At 31.2% G+C, this 27483-nt stretch overlaps 1 protein-coding gene across 2 annotated transcripts in view; it reads left to right on the forward strand.

Annotated features, from left to right (window-relative positions):
• The window catches only part of NAALADL2 (N-acetylated alpha-linked acidic dipeptidase like 2), a 798563-nt gene that overhangs the window by 640648 nt on the left and 130432 nt on the right, over positions 1-27483 (forward strand). For both annotated transcript variants that reach the window (XM_016156514.2, XM_016156436.2), the window contains exon 11: positions 21481-21576. In XM_016156514.2, the coding sequence (XP_016012000.2) occupies positions 21481-21576 (96 nt within the window). The remainder of the gene's footprint in view (positions 1-21480; positions 21577-27483) is intronic.

A 27483-nucleotide genomic window follows, 5' to 3' on the forward strand; every position in this document is an offset into this window, starting at 1 on the left:
ACAAAGAGATATAGACATATTTATCTGAACTATTTCAGAGTAAGCTATGCACATCATGTCCTTTTACCTTAAGTATATTATTGTGCACCCCCCCCAACAAAAAATGGAAATATTCTCTTCAGAGCTCAATATAGGATCAATTTCAGTAAATTTAACACTAATAAACTTTTAAATCTAATCTGCTGTTTACATTCTAGTTTTTTCATTTGGCCTAATAATATCCTTATAGCCTTATTTTTCTCCGGTACAAGAACCAGTAAAAGATTGTTACATTTTATTATGTTTCTTAGTCTCGTTGATCTGGAACATTTACATAACACTTCATTGTTATTTTTTTCTTTTTCTTTTTCTTTTCTGTTCTTTTACACTTAAAAGTGTTCTATTATGGTAAAACACACATAACATGAAATTTGATATTAAACTACTTTTACATGTATAGTTCAGTGATATTAAATGGATTCATACAGTTGTGAAACCACCACCATTATTCATTTCCGCAACTCTTTTCACTTTTTAAAATTGAAACTCTATACCTATTTTGCTTTTCTATTCATTCATCTATGGACATGGGTTGTTTCCACATTTTAGATATTTTAAATAATGCTGCTATGAACATGAGTATATCTGCTTTCAATTCTTTGAGCTACACTTAGAGATGGAATTGTTGGATCATTTGGTAATTCTGTTTTTAATTTTTTGAGGACTCTCCATAGTGTTTTCCACAGTAACTATACCATCTTACATCCCCACGGTACACAAGGGTCCACTTTCTCTACACTGTACTCTGTTCACTTTCTCCACATTCTCACCAATATTTATTATTTTTTATAGTAATCATTCTATTAGGTGTAAGGTGGTACCTTGTTGTAATTTATTTTCCATCTTTTATGACATTGAAATTTTTGAAACAGTCTTTCTTTCCCTCCATTCCACTATTTTAAATAAAATGTTTCTCATTCTGAATTTGTCTGACATTTCATTATGATTAAGTTTAAGTTATATACTCCTGGTTAAACATTTATATACATGATGCTTGAGGTTTGATACTTTATGTGATAGTAAAATTAAAAATTTTTAAGCATGAAAAACAGCCTCAGCAGATCTGCATTTTAGAAAAGCAACTCCAGTGGTGAAATAGAAGATAGGTGAGAATCATCAAGAGCAATTAGAGGGCTCCTGCAATGATTAGACAAGAGAGAATGAAGGCAGACCTAAAGTAACAATAAGGGGAATATGGTGCAAACACTAGTTCGCATGAGTCATACAGCTTTCAGGAAAATCCATGGCTTAGGCAGACTTGCAGGCTCTGCTTATACATACTGAGATGGAGCTAAGGTAAAGATCCCCAAATCATAAAATTATTTCTTCTCCTAGGTTTCTTCTCCTTTAAGGAGAAACATCTCTATCATGCTGTCTATTCTCCAAACTCATATCAGAATCAGCACATATATGATGTTAATCATTATTTGTGACTTCAGTACCGCTAGATTTTGTTCTTTGCTTCTTCCTCTCTCTGTCAAGACTCTTTAGTATCTTGCACTACTAGTTTTATTCATGTGTCTGACATGAGTCACTTATGCTACTCTATAGAAATTCTGTGAGAATAATTTTCTTAATTAATGTGTTTGTCAGATATGCATTTGTTTTCTAAGCCTTTACTTCTAGGTGTACATAGGAAAATTTTATTCTCATTAAGAAGAAATTGGATGCATCGATAGGAAGTAGGGAAATTTTCTTAAAGAAATCATGTTACACATATGTATATAATGTAAACCGAAGACCTTGCCTCTATAACTTGGTCAGAGAAAAGATTCAAATTTGGGGGAAGACAAAATACAGGTTCATTTACCTTCTTCTTTAATCTAAGCCTAGGTCTGATATCTGCTTTACCCGACCTCGTTTCATTTGCTCCTTAGTCTAAAAACACCCACGAGGTATATTGCTTGTTCGTCACCCAACTATTTTAATCAAAATTGAATTATAATTGTACAACATAGCATTCCATTTTGATGTTGTAGAACAATCAGTTACAGCCTATATTATCTCTATGTTTTATAATAAATCATTGAATTACAAATCTTATCACTAGAGCATATCCTCAAAGTGAATAAAAGCATCGTTCTCTTTAGAGTGATGTCTTATAGCCCAGCATCTCGTGGTGAGAGAGAACCCAAAAGAAAACTTTTCTCACAAGGCTGGCAAGGAAAAGTATTTCAACCCAACACCAAGACCACATTCTGTAATCCAGGATCATAGTCATCTAATTCTCTCAGCAAGTTTTCTCAATTGTTCCTTACATTGCCATATTTTATGTATCCTGAAGGGACATAGGGAAAGGGCTAATGAGAAACAGGAAAAAAAAAAAAAAAAAAAAAAAAAAAAAAAAAAAAAAAAAGCCTTGCAGCTCCAAAAAGTGTTAAACTATTTCTTTTTAAACTGCCAAAGGATTGAAATCTAATGAAAAGTTTTTTAATTTACAAGTAAATATTTATCCCCCGGAACACTGGTTAGAAGCAGGTACTATATCTATGATTTGGTGAGGATTGCTCTATAGAAGAGCAAAGCTATTGGAGGAAAAATTCTAATGTTTGGAAGACAATGCAGTATTGGTTTCCCTTTTCTGATAGTCCAAGCAAGGTCAGACTAACTGGAAAATGTCTTTTTTTCTTATACAAAAACTTCTTTGCTCCTGAAATGTCAGAAAAGAACTGAGAGAAACAGGGAATAATAATGGAAGGAGATTTTTTTTGTCACATGGAGGATAAAGATATTTTTTTCATTGTAAATTTAGCTAAAATATTTATAATATTTGAAGAATAACAATGCAGAACATCTCACTGCTGAAACCACTGCATGTCCACTAAAGGGTCCTCCTGATAGGGCAAGGCTGGTTATGACACTACAGGTCTGGCCTCCACTGTCTTTGAATCACAGATCTGCATTCACATACATGAATTGATTGTGTTTAATTTGTTCTTAATTCCCATTATAATTTGGCTCTATTTAAGACAAATAAAATAACATAGAGAAAATCTTACATACTTCCATTCTTTTTTCCTGTTTCGAATTCTCTAATGTCAGAGAAGAGCAAAGCAATTTCGGGTCACTACTTGCTTTCTCTGTGAACAAGTAGGTGGGCAGGGATGCTTAAATTTCAGCAGCATGTCTGGCTGTCTGTGGTGATTTTGCTGGGTCAGTGCATATCCTTAACATAAAATTTAACAAGCAATTGAGTTGTTTATGTTGTTTTTTGAAATGTCTTTCATGCCACATCAAATGAGGAGAAAAGAGAAGAAGACCACAAAAGCTATTGAATTGCAGCTCACTCAATGAATATAAAAAGAAATTTCACAGAGAGGAAGCAGTTGTATTGTGAAGTGTGACTTCTTTTATGAGCATGAGGAAAATTCTGACTTTAATCCAAATGTTTTCCAGATGAGAGTTCCACAAAATTTTAGGCAATGTATTTTCTCAATTCAAGTGTTTTTATTTATAAAAATAGTGCATGTACATTGTTGAGAAATGGAAAACAAATAATAGTATAAAGAGAAAACAGTCATCTGTATTCATTGTTAAAGTTATTGTATTTTTCTCAGATGCTTTCTCAGTATTTTATATGGGTGATTTCTCATAATTGTATTTCATTTATAATTATACTTTCCCCCTCCATTCTGCTAAAGTAATTTCCATTGTTGTTGAAAACTTTCTTCCAGTCACAATTTCAGATACATTTATATTTGTGTACTCTTTGATACATTGAGTATATACATCAAATAGAACCTCATCTCTGTTATGTTGGTAAAGGCAATAGAATCCATAGGAAATAAAGGCAGGAAGGGGATTCGATGTATTATCTCCTATTTTATTTTGTGTTCCTTCCAAGGTTAAGTAAAAGTATTTTGAAATGCTATAAAAGTCAAGTTGTAGCTTCCATGTAGTTCAAATTTATTATCAACCAGCACCTATTAAAAGCCTGTGATTTCTTCTCCACCGCACCTACAAAAGAAGGAAGAGGTTGATTTTCAGAATAGGGATTTTGTTATAAGATATCTTTTAAGGTTGATATTCTAATTTAATTGTTCTGGATGACCAGTCACCAGCAACTTTTTAGTAGCTTTCTGGGTGATTCTGATGTGCAGCAAGGGTCGAGAAACAGTAAAGTTAGAGGAACAGGTGTGTGTGTGTGTGTGTGTGTGTGTGTGTGTGTGTGTGTGTGTGTGTGTGTGTGTGTGTGTGTGTGTGTATTGAGTGAGTAGGGGATACCAATTCTAAAGTATGAGAATTTCAGAATTTAAAGGAAGATAGGTACTCACATTAATTAAAACTAAAGTACAATAATGTTAAGGTCACCATCAGTGGCTAAGGCTGAATTCAAATCCTATCTTTATATTTCCTCTACTTCCAGAATATACAATCTCTTATGTTCATGTTCTACAGGTATTAATAGGTTTTGTTGTTCGTTGTTGTTGTTGTTTTTCATTGAATGAAAGATAATACTTTGCAATTTTTGTGAGCTAAGGGCTAATTTATTAAAAATAGCCTTTTATTAAAATATTTTTCCTCTTAATCTCTTAAATAAGATAAATTAGTTTCATTTTTTCCTAAATTTACATTTCCTATATTTTTTAAAAAATTCAGAATGTATAATTTATTACAAGTAATTTATTTGTAAAATGAGTCCTTTGCCCAATGTTTTATTTGTTGAGGAAAAAAAAAAAAATTTATAAAGAGCCAGCCCACAGTACAGACACAGGAAGTATTTTTGTTCTGCTTTTCTTTTCATCTTCTCTTTTGGTGTTTCCTTCTCCTTCATGATTCCACAGACTTTGGCATACCCCTTGATGCAGAATCAGAAAATCCTTTAAGCATTTTATAGCAGTTGTGTAGAGGTGTGAAATTTGTCTTTTAAGTAAATCTTTAAATATAGGTTGATTTAGTCATGTTATAGGTTTTATAATGAATTGAATTCATGGAAACTCCTATGATCTTTTATTTTTGCATCACAAGTTAATAAATGTCTGTTCTATGCAGATTATAAATTGCTTCCAGAGTGGCATCATTATACAAATAGCGAATGTTAACATTTTGCCACTATACCTAACTTCGATTATGTTTATGTTATTGACTCTTATTATTTCTAAAATATTTACAAACCAGAATAAATGCTGTCATGTACTACTGTTCTTTGACCTTATCGTAATACATATATACAAAGAGATAATCCTATTGACCCAAGCCCCATATGACTTGTTTATTTCTTGGTAGTGATGCTTGTTTGTACTAAGCTATTTTTCTGTGTTAAGCTAGTCTACTTTTGAACAGTAGTACATATTTTCAAGCTCACTAACTAGGATAAAAATTAAGACCCAGAAAGGAAATATTTTTAGTGACAAGCCTATTAACCCACACGGGATTAAACCACGACTTTGGCCCCATTGTCATAGTCCATCAGAACTACTAGGTAGAAAAAGAAAAATGTGCGTTGCTTGGAACATTGTGAGAAGTGAAAAGTATGAAACAAACATCAAGGATTTTCATATAACTAATGACTTCTATTTAAAAATTAGTAAAGGGCACATTGGAAATATTTTCACTGCAGAAAGTTAAAATATGTAGCTATAGCATTAACTTTATTAAAGAAATGGTATGCATTTATATGCTTTCCTTTTTTATCTTTGTACTTTACACATATGTGTAAATGAATATTTCTTACTATGTGTATGCTTTTTCCACCTGAAGGAATGCTATTAACAATAAGTACATTGCTAGAGTTTACGTTTCTACTATTCTCAGCCTTTTTAAAAAAAAACAAAAAAACAAAAAAAACAAAACCTCATTTAAGGGTATGGACTTACTTATGGAGAGAAGTATAAATGCTATATAGTATAACTGAGAGAAAATTTACTCACACATTTCTTCACTCCCCTACCTACCTTTCTACTGCAAGTCATTAACATTTTGTGTTGTGAATGACAAGTTTTAATGGGCAGTTTAGAAAAGTTACCTGGTGGTATGAAATGACAATACAGTGACTGGAGCATGCACTGTTCTCTAAACCATGGCCTTAGAGTCTATCCCTAGATGTCCCACCAACTGGTTCTCTTTATCCTGGGTGTATCAGTAGTCACCGTCCTTATACTACAGTTTCTCCTGAAAAGAGATATTAACCTAATTCCTAATTACTTTTCAGTTATGAAATACAAATTCTAAGTTTAAGCTAGACAGCTGAAAAATGATTTTTATATATTATTAATCAATTTATATTTGTTGAGATTCAACTATTATTTATTTAACCATGTTAGGATATAACCATACACTACCATTTAATTTAAAAATAAGAAAACTTAGAAGATCATCCAATGAAAGCAAATTTTTATCAGCTTTCCCTCTTAGTAAATTTAAAAGTGAGAGTTTTTCTGAAAACAACATAAAATCTGATGGCGTGACTTTATAGAAGATGAATAATTAAATAGATAAAGACTAACATAATCACTATTGAACTAGATTACATATTTTGAATATTATTGAATGCAACTGTAAAAAGAAAATTCTGTTACCACAGTCAAGCTAACCTAGGAGAAGAGCTTTACTTTTCTATAAACTGATCTACAATGACTTGTTTTTAATAGATTTTATCTTATATTTTCTTGGTAATAGTTTTCATTACTGATCTATAATCATAAAAACATTTTGGCAATTTAAAAATCAAATATGGCTACTTTCATAGCTGTAACCGTTTTGTTTAACTAGTTTCTTTTCCAGCATATACTCATAAAAACTGTAAAAATAATACATTTCACTTTATAACCATACTGTGGCCAGGACATAATTTATAAAAGTGATAAATATATATGGCTGTGAGTTTCTGTTATATTTTCTAGAATGAGTTTATATGTACAAATTATTATAAAAAAAGAAAATCTCTCAAGTACTATACCCATGATAAAATCATAGAATGTTAGAACTGAGATGCCACTGGAATAATCTAATCAAAATTGCTTAGTCTTTGTTTAAAACCTTAAAGATGTTTCTTGATTATCTTCAAAATAAATTCTCAACCTCTTGATGGTGTGTTAAGATCCTGAATCGCCTTTCATTAGTTTCCTTGCCACTGTCCAACTCGAATATTTTAGCTTATAACCCCAAACAGAGTATCCAGCTACAGAGCAAGGAATTCTTCATCTGTCTGCTTTCTAAAATGCTTTTTATTTTGCATGAAATATACTGACTCTCTTTCTCCCTGTCTGCATTTTATCTTTCAAGATTAAGCTCAGAAAGTCTTTTTCTCAGGATGCCTTCCCTGAATCCTCAATCCATCATTTGGTATTGGCATCCTGTGCAAACCTGTTTTAACATTTACTTTAAGTAAAGCTTATTTCCTCTTAAATATGTAAACAAAAATGCACATATTTATACAAGACATATACATGTAAATGTAAACCTACTGTTATTGTATATATACATATATGTATGCATACATCTTTGTCTTTAGATTGTGTGCTTAAGTAAATCTTATTTATCTTCTCTTTCTTTCTTTCCTTACACATAAACACACACATATTTATATACATGTTTATGTATTTATACTTTCATGTGTCTCTTGTTTGTTTGCTTCTCAGTGTTGACTGTATTTTCTTCTTCTTTGTGCAGGGATAAGCAGTAACATTTAGCTAAATAAACATTTGTTTAACTGTTACAGATGAGGGGAGAAAAAAAGAGTTATTTAAGACACTTACCCATTACCTACCACACAGGTGGCGGTAAAAGTTTAGTCACACATCTTAACCCCTTGTCTTCCTGCTTACTAGTCTTACAATATATTAATTGCTATTTTGAGCTTTTAATTATAAAATTATGCTATAAAATCCTCCAAAATATTATGGACATTTTAATAGAAAAGCCATGTTTTCTTATTTCTATGGAATTTTTAATCATCTATGATACTGATAAAATTCAAACATATTAAGTTTAAATGTGTATTTATTAATATATCTGAAGTCATAATGAACACTTGGATACAAACTTGTAAAATCCACTAATATAGAAAGTAATAGTGTCAGCATTTATTGAGCAGTTGCTATGCATCAGTTAACATACTATTTTGCTTATTGTATTATCTAGTAAATTTTACTGAATAACATAACTATTATTAATATAGCATTATTTAAACGTCATTATTACATAAATAAAATAATAATGCACAATAATACTCTTAGTGTAGTATATCAAAATTCCAATTATACACAGAAGAAACTGAGTGTCACATGCATGGGAAAAACCAGGAAATATCCACAAGAACCAGTGAATGGCTTTTGCTACAATTATGTTGTTGCCTTTGCTTTTCTGTTTCCTATGTGTAGTATATTCGCATTTTGTAATTAAGTGAAAAACAATAAATGTCATCTACACACACACACACACACACACACACACACACACACACAGCCCCAAGCAATGATATGAGTATATACATACTCTGATGCTGAGTATTAAATGAAAAGTACCCAATCTATTGACCAGTTAATTGGAGCCGAGATATCACTTGGGATCAGACCCTTCTTTCTATGTCTCTTTCTTAAAAATAAAAAGAAGAAAGAAAAAGAAACTGAATTTCAGGAAGCTAAAGTGCCTATTCAAAGCCACCATAGTAAATAGCAGTCAAAATTCAAACCTAGATCCAAAATTCCTACTTTATCTAGTGTACTATGCTGCCTATATTGAGAGATTGGTACGAATTATTGCCACTCTTCAGATTAGTCTATCAAATCACAATGAAATAACTTTATAATTATAGAATGTGATGTAGTAACTGGTTAGAACAGTTACCCAAAGGCAAATAATAAATAACTTAAAATGAAATTAAAATTGAGTATTCAGTGTTCCTAAAATTAATTTGTAAATATGAAATTTGCTCAAGTATGACTATATATAACTGGAGGGAATTTGAGCCATTTCTAAAATGTTGGTCATAAATTTTTTTTTTAAAAAATTGTTTTTCTCACTCCTGCCCCCTTTTTTTTCCAATTTGCATCTTCGTTTAGTTGATTCATAAATCAATTAATTACCATCAGGTGACCTGAAGGCAGAGGGAAATTAGGCCCAAATTAAAAAGAAAAAAGAGGCAATTTGTATTAAGTCTGAAGGTTTAATGCTCAATCGAAGTTTAATCAGGAGTACCCATTGTTTGAAAAGTAGAACATCAATGTCTTTTTAATTTCACTGTCTTTAAATGAGGACTCAGAATAATCAAGATAACTGAATTTTCTCAAATAAAAATAAGAAAATATGCTATCAGAAATAAACTAAAGCATATTTTTTATATTTTTAACTCACCAAGGAAAGTCTATTCTGTGTTGGAGATTGGATAATTTCTTAAAGTGGAGCTTAGTATCATCTTTAGAGACTTCTATTAAGAGACAAATGTAGCCATACATATTTTATCCACTGGGGCTTTTTTATTTAATGCCTGTTTATTCAGTTAAATAGGATTTTTGCTTTAGTGAATTGCAGAATTAATTCGGTGTTTTTATTGATTTCCAAATGAATAAATTGAATGAATGATTAAAATGAATACATTTAGCTAAAGGAAAACATTGCCCCAAACTAAAGATATTCCAGAAATCATTTCTATTCCTTAAAATTAAATCTACCTGTGCTCCCAGGGATACACAGGGAAATAAAAACTTTCACATAGCCTTTAATAAGTAGTAACAGGAACAGAAATACAAAATTTACCCAGGGATATCTGACTGTATTAATGCGAAGTCATACATATATTGTTAAATGAAATGCTAGTGGTGTGGGCTAGTAGAAGGGAAATTGGGAGGAAGATTAGAAGATTTAAACAAGCAGTCATTTACAGAATTGTGCTTCTCTGATTTGTCTACAATTGTACCTATGTTGGGCTTAGCATTTGACCAAAAAAAAAAAAAAAAAAGGTTTTAAAATAATTATAAGAGTAATACAATTGATAGTAAAATTCCAGATAGGCTAATGTTCCAGGTTTTGTTTTCACCCAGATTATGAAACATGACATTGTGACTATAACATTAATCTCTTCCTGTTTCTAGCAAAAGGACTTTGAAGGAACACAGCATCTCTCCCAGGATTTGAATAATGTATTTGTTTCTTCTTAACCTGATGTTTAGATTCTTTTGCCCTTAACCTTAAGACCTTTAAATCCCCCATTTCTTTCACAGTTGATTAAATACTAACCCAAGAAAATCACTGACTGACTGTTCCACAGAAAGTTTCTCAGGAGGCTAACAGGCTCTGACCTCAAAGAAATGCTGTTGCTAAATTGACTTGAGACCTTACCAAAGAGACTATGTTTTACTAAAGACCACAATAAAGTTTGGATTTCTTATTATCGAGAAAACTTTCTTCCTTCTAAGATCTGAGAATACCATTTTTTTTCTATCTTGCAAATTTATTTGTGACTTCTCAGTGATATATAGAATGTTAACTGTGTCACGATGCTATTGGTTGCTGCACCCTACCCCCATGTGTAGTCAGTATGCACCAGTAAAGCCGAACCAGCTATAAATGAAATATGTTAGTAGAGTTGTAAAAAGCTGGTGCACTGAGCTCCATGAGTGCCCTCCCCTCGTCCACTGTGGCAACTTCTGGGACCTCCTCCAGGACTCTAGCTGATTAATTGTGAAATCATTTATAATCACCTATTGGTGCATCTGATATTTAAGAGAACATCTCTCTCCCAAAATAAAGGAGGCAAGTTGAAAAGAAAAGGGCACTCAGCTAACTGTTGAATGACTTGAGGTTATGGTATTGCCTCCTTTATTTCATGGTTATTTAAACTTCATATGAAAATGGAGAAAAAAATCTTTATTGCCTAACTCAGTATAAGGATCCAAAACATTTTGAGGAGTTTTAGTTTCACGTATTCTATTTTAAAAACTAAAATATGATAGAATAATGCATGGATTTAAACTATTAAAGAAGAGATAAATTTTCAAACTAATTCAGGGCAAGAAAAGATTTTAAATCTTAAATACACACAGTTGTGTATTTTATTCATATATGAAATGTATGTGAAGTGAATGTGTATTTTGATTTTTTCTCACTTGTAAAGACTTTCAAAAATTTTAAATCAATACTATACTATGTTACAATTTATAAACAGCATGTTAGGGACAATGTATTTTATAATGCCTCAGTTCATTTCCCACCTTTATTGCTTAGGCAAGCTACTTAAACTCTCTGTGCCTCAGTTTCTTCATCTATAAAGTGTGATAATAATATTACCTATTTTGTATGGTTTTTACAAGGATTATTTGAGCTAATACTTGCAGTGTGTTTTATTAGCATTAGATATTATTCATGATACATAAAATATATGTTCAATGCATATTATAGAACCCAAGGATTGACAAAATGTCCTATACTTTGAATATAACTTTCTATAGATATTTTCTTTACTTTGGAGGAAACCTATATAAAAAATATGTTTTTTGCTTACCAGTGATTCTCAAGGGGAGTATAATATGCCCAGATCCCTCCCTAATACTTTACCTGTAAAAACTAGACATGCCAGAATCCATGAAAGAATCTCAAGATATTTAATATTTATTTTAAATGATGCCTAGATTAGGTATGCTTAGTAACTTTAATTATAAGACAGCAATAATCTCATAGGTCCCTATACTCCATTTTCTTTTCTCTCTGGGGTGAGGCAATAAAAACCACATATACAAGCTTATATGCTGTAACAAAGTACGGGCATCCTGAACATATAAACCTGGGAGTTTATACACATATTGCCTCCATCTCTTCCTAGGCGAGGAAGAGAAACATAATTTCCCTCATTGGAAAGAGAAAGGGAAAGTCTGGGATTCTGACCCTTTGGAATGTAATGCTCTATACGTTATATAATATTATGAATGCAAAGTAATGGTATGTTTCCAGGGTTCTGGGTTTTGTGCCCTTTTTAAGTAAACACTTACCTCCAGGGAGGTAAATATTTCCAGCTTTCTATCACTATCATTATTAAACTTTCAAGGTGATATTTAATACAGGTTCCACTCAAATTGCTCAGAGAAATCCTAACTAACCATGTAAAAATATATAACTTTCATTTCCTGACAGTACAGTACATAGTAGGCTTTCTGGAAATGATAGCTACAAAAATCACAGTGCTTTAGATAGACTTAATTTTTTGAGTATTCCTCCTGCTCACCAAATCTTTAAAGTTTTATTTTAATTTTCAGTTTCGGAGGAATTAAAAGATGAGGATATTATGTATAATGCATTCATTTTATAAATTCTTGAAATTTTCTAACATTATTTAGTAATTAATACTTGTTGAATTAATAAAATGTTATTCTTTGAGATTACTCATATCCTTTACATCCTGTTCCTAGATACTAAGGAGGACTACATCGATTTCATTAATAAAAGCCATTTATATATAATACACATTTAACTTAGCTTGGGAAAGTATGGAAACCAGAAGTGAAGTGGAAGAATTTGTCTATGATTCTGTTTATTCAATAGCTACCAAAAAATGGCTCACCAATTAGTGATTTATGTGTAGAACTTTATCATGGATTTTTAAATTATAAGACAATCCTTGTTATAGCCACTTTAGTTTCACAAGCTTGAGTATTTCTTCTTTTGTCTTGTTATTTCGATTGTGCCTTCTGTGTTGCCTAGGACTGAATGCTAATCACACTTTACCTGGGCATTAGACATGCAAGGTTGTGGAGTGTAAGTAGCAGAAGATTAGATGTGAAGATCTGAATTCTAATCCAGTTTATACCACTTCCTAGCAAAGTAAAGTCAGAAATATCTCTGAATCTTAGTCTCTTTGGTATGATGATAATTTCCTTTATCTAGGAAGATTGTTTTCCTTTAAGATATAATTTATACACAATAAAATGCATAAATCTTAAGTTAAGTTTTGACAGTTGTATACCCATTTAAATAAATACCTTCTAAAACTAGAAAATATCTTTAATTTGTAGCTAATCTTCAACTTCTTAATTAGGACAGCTTTTATCAGCGCCTCACCTAAAAGTTCATTTATAAATGCAAATTCTTTCAATTTTATAGTTATTCTTGAAAAGAGAAGCAAAAATAAAGTCTGAATTTTAATTGAAATCTTGGTTTCTGCTGTTAAAAACAACCTTCTCAGGCTTTAGTATAGAAAGCCTATTGAAGACATGAGGATTGTAGTGTGTTAAATGATATGTCTCCTGGAACCCATGATTGTGATCTTATGTGAGAAAAGGGTCTCTGCAGATATAATTATGGATTTGAGATAAAATCATCCTGGATTACCTGAGTGGGCCCGAATTCCAATAAGTATCTCAATAGCAGAAAAGGAGAAGACACACAGGGGACAAGGGCATGTAAAGGCAAAAACAGAAATATGAGCTATGTAGGCACAACCAAGAAATGCCTAATGTCACCAGAAGATGGAAGAGGCTAGGAATGAGTCTTCCCTAAAGTCTCAGAATGAATACAAGGTGCAGGGCTATTGGTGAAAAATACGGGAAACAAAGTACCTGCACACAGTCAATGGTTGTTTTCAGAAAAAGTTGCCAGTTTCTAAGACATCTTTCTATCTTACAGGCTCATGCATTTTTTTTTAAGCACATATTACAGGGTATCATAGCTTCCGATAACTCTGTTTAAGAGTGACTAGAAAAAATAACAATGAATATTATATTTACTCTTTCCTTCTGAATGTGACACTATGCTTCCTTGGTCCCTTGCACAGTGTAAGTAGTATCAGCAAGTTAGTTACTCCCTCTTCTTTTGCTGGAAATCTGAGAAGTTCTCAAAGAAGTTTAAAGGATAGGATGTAAAAAGAGATGAGTTATCTCTTTATGACTCATTTGTGGAGTTAAGAACAACTGTTTACAGAGTTAATGTTATGAGATAACATAACATTACAGAGTTAATGGGACTTTGGATCCAGTCATTTCTTAAGTCACTTTGTGAACACAGCCAAACTTTGTGGGGTTCCTCAACACGAGCCTGTGCTTAATGTCAGGCTTTATCACATGTTATTATTCTTCTATTCATGATGGCAGTGCAGATATGGAAGCATTGCGAAACACCACTCATTTGTTTTGCTATATGAAATATTCATGTTTATTAAGAAAGCTTATTAGCTTATCAACATCTATTCACTAAATTTTAATTATTTACCATCAAAATATTACTAAAGGTATTTGTTATAAAATGCCTTATTTGTAAAATACCGTTAAGAGTATCTTTTCTTGTATCTTTGTCGCTATTTATTAGTTTTTCCTGTCTCCTGTCTATCTATCTAGAAAGCATGATGTAAAATGACAATGCATGATGTGTATCAATAGGTAAGACAAGCATACATTCAATGATTAAGAGATAAAAGAAGGCAAAATATGTAAACAACATTAGCTTGAAGAAAGTCTAAGATATGAAGACTGGATCCTATGGAAGTATTTTGTTGGCATGCAAAAACTTCAAGACCAAAACTACAACGTAAATTTATTAGTGATCACATTTTTAAGGCTTGTATTATATTTATTATCCCTATCTCAAAACTACTTTACAAGGCAAAATGTTTAAGAAATGTACACACACACACACACACACACACAAACATGCATGCATAAACACACAGACAATTTTTAGTATTGGCTCTCCAATAACTATTTTGTGACTTTTCCATGTTTCACTTTGTATATTTGAGTTGAACTAAGATTTCTAATCTTTTATCCAGATATAAAATTAGGATACTAGATCAATATGAATAGAACTATAAAGGTGCCTTGAATCTTTTCAATAAAGCAATGCTATGAACTTTCCTAGAATTGAAAAAATAATTGAAATGAAAAAAATGAGTGAATTCAGAAAATAATGTCATAATATTGTTCCACATTTGACCCTTGGATTGTTACACTTCTATTCAAACTCCACATTATCTCAGGTCTTTTTCACTTGGAATAATGATGAGAATGTTATGTTTCAAAAATTATGGCTGTAATTGCTTTTTTTTCCTTAGCCAGCACATTATGAATGTCAATGCCATTCAAAGCCTATGAGTGTTTTAATTTCATATATTAAATTTAAGTATTGATATGGAAATCCTCTGCAGAAATGAGAATATTGCAAAAAGGGGAGTACACATGGGGCTTTTTAGATTCAATTTATTTAGGCTAAGCAGAGAGTCTTTGATTATATCCTTTAAACTGCACCTAATGTTTATGTTGCTTATGTAGAGTAGACCAAAGCTGAGGGAATTGGAACAAGAGTTGGAGGATATCATTTTTTTCTTACTTAAAATCAAAAGCACAGAATCTTAGGCTATAAGAAATGTTAACAGTGAGGAGGAGATATGTCATGCTTTTATATTATGACATATCTGAAACTCATTGGTTCTCAAAGCCAATGTTTGAGAGAGGGCAATAATAGTTCCTACCTTAGAGTACATGTGTAGATTAAGTTAGGTGATATAGAGAGAGAACTTAGCCTGGTGCTGATATGTAAAAAGCACTAGTATTATTTTATTTATTCCAAGTTATGCTCATTGGATGCCAACTAGGTAGAGAAGTCATGTGCAAAACGCTTTTAACTAGTTTAATAACCACTAAGTCTACATGAACTATGTTTTAAATGATGATTCCTGAAAAAAAAAAATGTAAAGGGTATATTTTGGCATAGTAATGAGTTGAAGTTTTGTCAACTCCATCTAGTCTAAAACTAAATTAAACATAGCCTTTAAGTTTTTTTTTTTCTTTTCTTCAACTCTTTATTTACTAGCATTGTCTTCCCCCACATTCTACCCTCGTGTCAACATCTTTCTTTCAAATGGCTCATCTATTTACAATTATGTTTTCTGAGTAACTTTACTGAACTATGTTCCAATTATTTTCCCCAAATTTTCTTGTATTTTTAAAATAATTTTTCAGCTTCTGGATCCTTTCCCTCACATTAAAACTATATCTACAACAGCCCTATCAAAAAAAAAATCAACTTTTCTTTGATTCTTTAACTTTTTTAAGCTAGCATTTAATTTCTCTAACTTCTCAACCTAATCTTAATTTCTAGAGAGAATAATCTATGGTTGATGTTTCACTTCTCACATTTATTCTCCAACTGATTGTATTCTGTCTCCTGCACTTATGAATCCATAGAAACTGCTCTAACAAAAGATACCAGGAATCTCAGAAATGCTATTTCTAATGGATGTTTTATTTTTTATTTTATTGTGTTTCTTTACATCCTTTGAAGCATCGATTACTCATTTCCAGATATTCTCGATTTTTTGACTCCCATGAAATCATACTCACGTGGTTCCTTTATGTTTCTCTGATAATACTATCTGTGAAGTTTGGTTTTATTTTTTCACACCTTAAATATCACTGCCATCAGAAATTTTCTTGTCACTCAGAGACCTGTGTTACATGCAATTTATTTCTGAGTCTACGTGTAGTTCATTTTACATCTTAACTACCATGTACCTACTTCTCAAATGATTGTATCTCCAGTCCAGAGTTTGGTCTTCAACCAAATCAGTCTTAAACAATATAGTCACTCATCTTCTGGGAAACTTTATGCAGATGTCCCATAAGCACCTCACCTCAAAAGTTTAATTTTCTTTTCTATCCTAAACCTTCATTGATTCTATATTTTCTGACTTAGTAAAATTTGTATCTGCTCAGTTTACCAAACCTGGAAATGCTTGTAGTCTTGATTCATTTTTTAAGACTTTCACATCAAATTAATTATCAGATACTATTAATGTTATCTCAAACATTATTAAACTAATCTCCTCTTACCTATTTCTACTACCATGGTACTGTTTTAATCTCTCACTTTTCCTCACTGTATTACTGCAATAGCCTTCTTTCTAAATTTCCTGTTTCTATCATGTTTCTTTTAAATTTATTCTCACATATGTGTCAGTGTGTGCTCTCCTCAATATATACTTGAAAATATCACTTGCTTGATTCAAAGCCCTCCAAGGATTTTCTGTCACCTACAACAATGGTTTTCAATATTTTTTTTTAACAATTGTAGATTTTAAAAGAGAAATATCACATAGAGTTCAATATATGAATACATATTTCTAGTAATTTAAATTTAAAAACTATAACTTTTAGTTACATAGAAAAACAGTCTATGACAAGTGTGGTAAAAATCAAACACCATCCAGTGTTAATGTAGTCCTTTCTTCCTTACTGAGCACTTAGATATGCTTTTTTCCTTGATCTTCACATGACCTCTCTGAAGTGAGAAGGACAAGTATATTTACATTTCAGCTTTATGGATAATGATAAGAAATGGATCCTAAGTCTTAAAAGGCTTATTGTATAGTAAGAAAAACAGAGCTATAACAAAAATGTAATGTAATAAATAATGACTAAAAGTAAATAGAAAGTGATTCAGGAATACTGACAAGAGAACAGTAAACTTTAATGGGTTGGTAAGGCTCAAAGAAAGCAATTATAGAAAGAAGTCTGGTAAACAGATGGAGGAAGAACATTCCAGAGATAATAAAAGTAAGGGTATATTCAAAGTTTGGTGAATAGCCTGTTGTGACATAAACAGAAGCTGGATGAAAATGGTTTAAATAGACTGTATTGAAAAAAAAAAAGAATCATTTAAAGGTAAAAGACAAAAGATATAAATTAGTTTAGACTTCGGTCTGTAGACAATAGTGACTGCAGTTTGGGTGAAAGTAATAAATAACTAGACTATGGCAATGGATAAGAACTTATAGAGAATCATCTAGATTAGAAGGATGTTGACTAGTACAGTTCTGTGATACACATGATGAAAGAAATTGGAGTCGAGAATGGCATAAAATTTTACATTTGGGCAAAATTATGGTACTATCCAAGGTAAGAAATGAAGAGGACAATGGGGGAGCACACGATCAAAATTTGGAATAAAAGTTCCAAATTTTGAATATAAGATTTTAAATTTTCAAATTTGGAATTCAAATTCTGAAATTTGAATATAAGAATATAAGATTTGAGAACAATTAATCTGGAGTTGGTAGTTAAAGCCAGAAAAGTAGACAGAAACACATAGGGAGCCTATGGAAGGGAGAAAACTGAGGGTAGACCACTTAGAAATAATAGTAAGCTTCAAAAGGGAAAAGAAAACCTAGTTATAAGTAGATAATAATGTACGAATGGAGAACCATTTGTCAAATAATGGCCTTTAGCCAAAAGAGTTGACAGAAGGAAAGTGTGCTAAATATCATTGAATATTACAGAAAAGACAAGTAAATTAGGGACTAGGGAGAAAAATTGAACTTTATATTGGACACTGGATAGACTTTTCTTATCAATATTTCTTTTATAATATTCTTACTTTTATCTCCAACTGGCAGACATAGTGTTAAGTTTTCAATTTCTTAATTTATTCAAGAATACTTGGTTTCAGTCTATCAATGAACTGTTCTAAACCAAAGCACTTTCAGTATGGTTAATGGTGCTTTGCTTTCCTCTCTCCATCTACAGATGGGAACCATTATTAAGCAGCCATCACTCATAGTTAATGTAATAGTGGTAGAAACATTTACCAAACATATCCTTCTTTGTAATCTTTTCATTATTTTAAAGTCAGGATATAGAAATACATGTTTAAGATTATTATATTTATGTATATGTGAAAAAGAATGATGGTGTATTAATATTTTCAAACACAGTGATGTTTGATCTATAATGTGTTTGAATTTCATTAGATTAAACTCCATGAATTTAAGGACCATGTTGCATTTAGTGCAGCACCTGGCATATGGAAGTGTTAAATCAGTATTTTTTAAGTGATAAACAAGGTACTGGAAACAAAGAGGATGGCAAGAGATAGCTGAAGGAATGAGAAAAAAGATTACATTGGAGAATAAGGCACATAGAGATAATTAAATATGTTCTGCTATTGAATAATTGAAAGTTTAATAAAAATCTCATTAATTATAACTTCCGATTTAGGTTCTTATGGGATCATTTAATTTCAGGCTGGCTGATATTTTACCTTTGCACTGTTTATGAAGTTTTGTTTGTAAGTAAGCTAATAAGATAAACTTATTCAAGAAGTTTGTTTAGAACTACTTGCAAAGCAAAGCTTTTAAGAATTTCAAACTTAATTATTAAATAGAAATTAATGCCACAAATTGCCCATGTGATACTTTCAGTGATGTTAATTCAAACATATGTCTATTTGAAAAATGAACATATTTAAATGCAAACTGCACACTATTTCTCATAGAATCATAGATAAAGTTTTTGGATTTTCTTTAGTTCGGCATCTTATGGTAATCACCACCCTATCATTACTACCCTCACCATCATCATTATGATATTTATCATTTTAACAACATCACCAATACCATTAACACAGTGTCTCCCTTGTGGCAGGCACTGGATAGTTCACAATATGTCTTATTATGTATTATTATCCAAATTTCTTAGATTCAGTAACTAATCCTTTGGAGAGTAAGGTGCTTAAGATGACACAATTATTAAGTGGCAAAACCAAAATTTTAATCTATGTTGACCACCCAAAATACTTCCAAAAATTCCTGTTGCTAAACGAAATTAAGTTTATTAGACCTATCGCAGGAAGAAAGAATACCACGTTGACTGAGTGTATTCGTTTAGTAGGTTTGCCGTAAAAAAAGTGCTGCAGATTGAGTGAATTACGAGACAGAAAAATAGTGTCTTAACAGTTTAAGGTGTTACCAGGGTTGATTCTTTTTGAGGGCTATGACAGGGAATCTGTTCCAAGCTTCTTGCCTAACTTTTGTAGTAAGTCTTACAAAGTGAAGACCTGGTTGGGACTGAGCAGAGTTTCTGATTAATTCATTTTAGATTGCCAGGCAAAATGAAGAGAGAAACATAAACAACTTTTGGTAAATAAGCTGGTAGTCTTTATAGGTAATTTACTTGGTTAAGTTGTGATTTTATCATCCCAAAGTGGGTATATGCTGGAACAAACAGCTAAGTTGCTTTTGTTTGATTGCAGTATTGCTCAAAATAGGGGGTGACAAGGATGCCTGATGACAGAATTATTTAATATATAGGGAATTGCAATTATGTTGGTTTCAGTTCTCATCCATTCAACTTCAGAGTCTATCAACTATATCATTTTAATTTCTTTTCCACCATTGTTATATCCCATAATAGTCTGTTTTGCTCTAATAAATAGTTCTAATAAGTAGATCTAATAAAATTCAGTTTAACTTTATTACCCTGTTGTGATCATTGTTGGTATAGACTGGGTTCAATCTTCTCCATATTAGCCTTCAAAAGATTATTTATCTATGTATATCTATTTATCCATCTATCTATTAATCATCTATATGCACACATATATCCTATCTCAAGTTTTCTATATTCTAGAAAAATAACGCTAGATACTTCAGATTTTTGAGTAAAAGCTATATTCATGTGGTTAATATACTCATTTCACAGAATGCTAATAATGTTGATGACTGCAAGAATATTATTTTAGGTGGTGCCTTAGTCCATGTGGGCTGCTGTAACAAAATGTCAGAGACTGGGTGGCTTATAACAACAGAAATTTATTTCTCACACTTCCAGAGGCTGGAAGTCTAAAAATCATGATGTCAACAAGGTTAAATGAGGATCCTCATCCAGGATGCAGAATTTTTATTGTACCCTCACAAGAAGGAGGGGTCTAGGGAGCTCCATGGGGCCTCTTTTATGAGGGTACTAATTCTACTCATGAAAATGAAGTCCACATGACCCAATCACCTTCCAAAGTTCCCATCTCCTACTACCATTACTTTGGAGATTAAGATTTCAATATATGAATTTTGAGGAGAGATATAAATATTGAGACCATAGCAGGTAGGAGCATTATCAGCATGCCTTGTGTTCTTACATCCTTAAGTGTGTTTGTACCTGCCAGTATAAAACGACTAATTACAGTATCTCTGATTCATTTCAACCATCTTAACACTAAGGCTCTGATATAACATGTTACCATTTTATATGTAAAGCCATGAGACTCTTCTAACCAAAATAAATCTTACTATTGTTTTCAAGTGAGGTTTGCAATATTTAAAATATCATGCACAATTTGCCTAAGCTTTTCTCATTGGCAATCATGTTTATCAAAAACATTCCACTTTATCAGCCTTAAAACATAGCATTTGGTGAAGAAAATAGAGAAGGGGTTTCAGATATGATTTTTATAGTCAAAGTATCTTACTCTACATACAAGTCTGCATTTTTTGAAGGGTAGGAATGCAAAGAATTCTCTTCGGTGTAAGAAAACATTCTCTTATAAATACAAATAATGTCATTATATAATTCTACTTATTTTAATTTATAAATATTCTGTGATTTGTTAATTTGATCAGTGGAATGCAGTCCTACAATTAGCAGAAACCTTAAAGCAATTTACTTTGGAATCTTTAAAGAAAATCCAATAAACATTTAAAAGATAAAATCAATGAAGAGTTTTAAATGTTTCTATTCTGATTTTCCACAGGGTCCAAGTTTTCTCTCTGAGGCCCTTTTCCCTAAACATGCAACAAAAATTGAGGAAATGGATCCTTTTTTCACCCTTCATGAAACCATTACTAAGGTAAGAGAGGAAGGCATTTATAAATGTTAGGAAAGTTTTAGGTTTGTTTTTTTTTTTTTTCCGGTTGGTAGGTGGAGGAAAGTAAAAAATAAAATCAATCGAGAGAATTAGATTTGTACAAACATATAAATTATATATGTAAATATATAATAAATAACAAATATATATATTTAGACTATACTAGAAAGGATTTTAAGTATCTCCTATTATTTTACTAAGGAGTGAACGTGCTAAGCAACTCAGTCAAGATTATACAGACCAATAACTAAAGATTTGTATGTAAGATCAATCCTTAATATAACAATTGACTTTTTTTTAAATCTGAAAGTAGATTTACGGTGTATCTTCAAGCATACTCCTTCACTTTAGATTAAAGGCAATATAAAATGAGTCTTTAAATTTCTGTATCTTCAAAATTTTATTTCAATATTTAAAGTGCCTTGTTGTTTGAGGTACTTTTTAGTCGCAGGTAAAAAAGGCTCCTTTCTTTAATAAAAAGTTAGACTGTGTTTGTAATAAATGCTATTACTCTGTGATTATCATTCTATTTTTATTGTGTATTCTTACCTGGAATTTTATAATATGGAGAATATTAAATTCTACAGTATGGAACAAATAAATTTGTTGCCTAATATATGACATCATATACGTTTTTATATTTTATCAACCAGTTGTTTAACCTGTTATAACTTGCCTTTTGGGGATGAAGTTTATAGAGAATATTAGCATTTTGGAACATTTAAAATAATCCAAATTTTATATACTTACTTGAAAGATTGAGTTATTCTTAAATCTTCTCAGTGAAATTTTACAAGGCTGTTTTTCTTTAGAATGAAGAAATGTGGTGTGATGAATTGAGCTCAAAGGGAGGCAATAGAATGAGTTCAGAACACAAAGACTAGAATCCTGGGTCTACCCCTGACATTTAAGAGCTATGTGAATTTTTTTCTGAACTTGTGAAATAAGAAAAATTTGGACCACATTTTAATTCAAATTCTCCTAAGCTCAAAATATCTGAATCTTAACTACGTTTATAACATTTTTTACTTTCCCCTCTAGTCTAGTGCCTTTATTTAGTTTTTAATATTTCCATCCTTTGATTGCCCATTATTATTTGGATGTAGCAAGATAGAAGTGGTTCCAAAAAAAAACAACAACTCCTTAGTATTCAAAATTTTAGTTGCATTTCTAATACTTGAAAAAATGATAAATAGAAAGATAGGCAGCTAGGTAGATAAGTAGAAATAGGGATCTGTGTGTGTGTGTGTGTGTGTGTGTGTGTGTGTGTGTATTTGAATGAGTATATATATCTATATATTTGGATAAATGTCTCTACATGCCAAATATGTATTTGTCTGAAACATGAGTGGTAAAATTTCACTAAGAAGATTTAAGATAATTCAGTCTTTCAAGTAAACATATAAAATTTGGATTATTTTGAATGTTCTGAAATGTTAATATTTTCTGTAAACTTTGTCCCCAAAAGGCAAGTTGTGACAAGTTAAACAACTGGTGGTAAACTATAAAAATATATATGATATTCTATATTAGGCATCAAATTTATTTGTTCCATACTGTAGAATTAGGTATATATATTATATAATATATATTATATGTATCATATTATATATATATATATATATATATATATATATATATATATGTAATAGGTATCTTTATTCATTAAATCAAGGGTCTTCAACCCCAAAACCACCGGTATCGGTCTGTGGTCTATTAGGAACCAGGCTGCATAGTAGGAGATGAGTGGTGGGCGAGAGAGCAAAGCTTCATCTTTATTTGCAGCTGCTCTCCAGCATTAGCATCACTGCCTCAGTACACCTCAGATCATCAGGCATTAGATTGTTATAGGAGCACTGGTTTCTGTTTCCAGAAAGGTTGGTGACTGCTGCATTAAATGGTATCTATATAGTATATATCTATATATATCTCCATTAAATGGATGATGAATGTTGGAAGAATTTTATGTCTATGACAAAATAAAACCTGCTTAAATACAGAAGCAAGAGTTCAGTGACACTTTGACCACTTATATTTATCCAAAGTTGATTATGTTTGCCAGTCATCATTTTTACCTTTGGTAACCACTTATGTTGCAGACAAAGTCCAAAGAAAAATATCGTTCTTTGGAAGTTTAATCTTATTTCACCAATAGCAGAACTTTTGGAACCATAAAAGAACACTTTGTTTTATAGTCAAAATTTTTTTGATTTTTTAGAAGAGTTCAATATAGAATATAAAAAGAAATATTGAGCATAGAGTTCAGTTCTATCTTGACTACCAACTTATTATGTTATTTAGTAGAATTTTGTTTTGTACATCAAAAAAGATGTATACTCATAATGGCTTTCCCTACTAGAATTCTGTGAGATTGAAAAGATGATATATACATCTTTTCTAGAAGCTCGATATATATGTAATTGAATATAATTATTAACACATTAAAAGTAATAGGGCAAAATTATTCAAAGTAGACTTTACCTGCTTTTTCTGAATTCCATTTTTACTTTATAGAAAAAAAAGAACTCAAACATAAAAGCATACAACTAAATCAATTAAATGCTGAGAGTACACTGATAAATTCACGATACAAATGGAACATAAAATTTGATTTGTTAAGAGTTAACATTTTTAGAATATTTTGCTTCAGTAAATATATTGGTGATATTATCAAAGTATGCCATGTGTTTTGTACAATCCTGTGCCACATAGTACTGTGATATTATGGAAATAACATTGGACTTTGAGTAATACAACCCAGTATGGTATAAATTCTACCACTGTCAATTATTAACCAACCAATCATATGAAATATAAAAAAGCGTCTTGTAAAATTACGAAGCAGAAATATTATTGGTATGATATCAGTACTAAAACAGTTTCAATAAATAAGAAGCATCAAAGACACTTTTCCTTATTTCTTACAATAAAAACTTGAATTGGACATACAACACCATCACACCATCACATATTTAACAGATATATATGTCTAATATAAATATTTACTCATGTAATGCAATCCATCATTCTTTCCAGGTAACTAACTTTACATTCTAAATATTTTGTTACAGATCACAAATATGTATTATGTCAAATTAAATTATAATTTTTAAGTATTAGAAAGTTAATAATTTAGAATTGATGCCTTTCTGAATTTAAATAAATAACTAAACCACACTCATACATGGAATGTGAGCTGTGAATCCTTGTCCTTGAAAGTAGTTTTCCAAGGTAGTCCTATAGTTCTTTAAAAATTTTTTTACCAAAGCTTAAATTTATTTGTCTTTTTGATATAAAGCATGGAACCTAAGAAAGTAATGAATGAGACTCGATATTGATTCCAAAAGGTGTAATTTATCATGACTTCAGTGACAGTCAGATGGTACAGTATAAAGTTGACAGAGAGCAACACATGCTGCACTGATGATGAAGATGTTTTCTTATCCTCTATAATTACCTTAAAAAATAGCATTTGTCTTTTTTAATTATCACAGAAGCAAAACTAATTCCTCCAAAGGCTAAACATGAATAAAATACCAATGTAAATCTTAGCTGCTTAATCCTTTAATAAGTGAGTAAAAATCACCATGGATTTATGTTTTGAAATAGGCTTATATTTCCTTCTACACCTAGGAATTTTCTAATTATGTTTTTAAATCTTCAACATTTAGATCATAAATTGTTATTAGTTATCTAAGCATTCTGATAGTCTACTATAAGCCAAGGATGAAGCAAAAACTTGAAATACAAAACCAATTACTATACAGGAGTAAGTTCAAGGGAGTAAATAGGTAAGCAAATAATTTAATTATAACATACTAAAAGAGATGAAAGTACTATTGACAAGGTATGGGAGGAAAGAAGATGGAGCTTTGCCTCTGACTAGGAGATTTAAGGAATTTATCAGAGAGGTGTCACTGAGAAATTTTAAAAATTTCACCTTTATTTTAATTTCAATGAATTTACTTTGCAAATTCTTTAAAGAGTAGGTCATTAGTGGTAGTGCATAAGAAATGATGATGTGTATTTTCGAAAGCAAAAGACAGATTTAAGAGACAACATTATACTGAATATGAGACATAAAGTGGAGTGAAGAGTAAAGAATAATTTCAATAGTTCTATCTTAACCAAAGTTTATAGTATTGAATTAACCAAATTAACATTGTTCATGTAGAGTTTGGGATACTATAGGGCCTCTACGCAGATATGTCAAGGAGACAATTGGATACATGTAGTTAGAGCTCAGAAAGAGGTAGGATCTAGAATTGCATGATTTGATATAGTAACTTCTAGTCACATGTATACTTAAATTAAATTTTAAAAAAATAAATACAATTAGAATTTCATGTTTTCAAACTCATTAGCCACAATTCACATGCTTAGTGATAACATGATTAGTGGCCACTGCATTAGATGGCACAGATTATAGAACATTTTCATCATCACTGATAATGTAGATGATGTTACCCTGGCAACATTTATGCAGGGGAAGAAGAGCAAAAAGAGAGAGGACAAAAAGCCCAGGTTAGAATGTTTCATGTAATCCACAGAAGAGTATCATAAAAAGAAGAAAATGTTCAAAAACATATCTACCCACTATATACCCATTAGAATCAGGAACCAAAACAAAACAGAAAGTAACAAGTGTTGGCGAGGACAGGAGAAATTAGAACCCTTGTGGACCATTTGTGGGAAGGGAAAAATGGCACAGCTGATATGGAAACAGTACGGAGGGAGGTTCCTCAAAAAACTAAAAATAAAATTATCATAAAAGATACCAATTCCACTTCTGAGTATATACCCCAGAAAATTGAAAGTGGGACTTTGAAGAGATATTTGTATACCCATGTCGATAGCAGTATTACTCACAATAGCTAAAATGTGGAAACAACACAACTGTTTTTACATAGATAAATGATAAAGCAAAATGTGGTATACACAAACAATGGCATATTATTTATCCTTAAAAAGTAAGGGAATTCTGACATATGCTACAACATGGATGAAACTTGAGGACATCATGCTAAATGAAATATGCCAATTACAAAAAGACAAGCATTGTATAATTCTACATATATGAGGTACCAAGAGTAATCAAAATCATGGAAATAGAAAATAGAATGGCAGATGCCAGAGGCTACAAGGAGGAGGAAATGGGGGGGATTATCATCAATAGAGTTATATAAAGATTCTGTTTTAAAAGGAAAAAGAGTCATGGAGATGGATAGTGGTGAAGTTTATACATTACGAATGTATTTAATACCACTGAACTGTCCCCTTAAAATGGTTAAGATGGTTAATTTTATATTATATCTATTTTACCATGATAAAAAAAATATGAAAAAAACTATATTTACCCAATCAACTACTCATTCTCTATAACTTTTAAATCGATATTTCAAATTTTTAAATTACTTTTCTCTTTACTTATGCCTGATCCTTAGTTCTTTGCTATTCTCCACAAAGAGCTTCTTATGGTTTGTTACCCATTTCTTTGTTCCATTCTTAATAATGTCTTGTATTTATTTTATATGTTTTTGGATTTAATATATTTTATTAGCATTTTCTTCCTAAAATTTAACCATAATAGACGTTTAACAAATGAAGATTGATAAGTTGTATTTTAAGCACTTGGAGTAGCAGTGGAAAATTCGATCTATCATATAATTGTATTATTATACAATACTATTCCTGAGAAACCCCAAGTGCTCTATATTATATTTTTACATCTCCAAGTATAAACGATACATCCAGTAAAATTTAAAAAATACCATATGCATGTAATATCATGGAAACCATGAAGATACCTAATTCTGCTTGAGAGTTTTAAGAAATATCAATTTGTACTCCTTTAGTCGATTTTCTCACCATAAGAAAAAAAATCATGGT

Source organism: Rousettus aegyptiacus, unplaced genomic scaffold (assembly GCF_014176215.1).
Source record: "Rousettus aegyptiacus isolate mRouAeg1 unplaced genomic scaffold, mRouAeg1.p scaffold_m13_p_4, whole genome shotgun sequence".
NCBI lineage: Eukaryota > Metazoa > Chordata > Mammalia > Chiroptera > Pteropodidae > Rousettus > Rousettus aegyptiacus.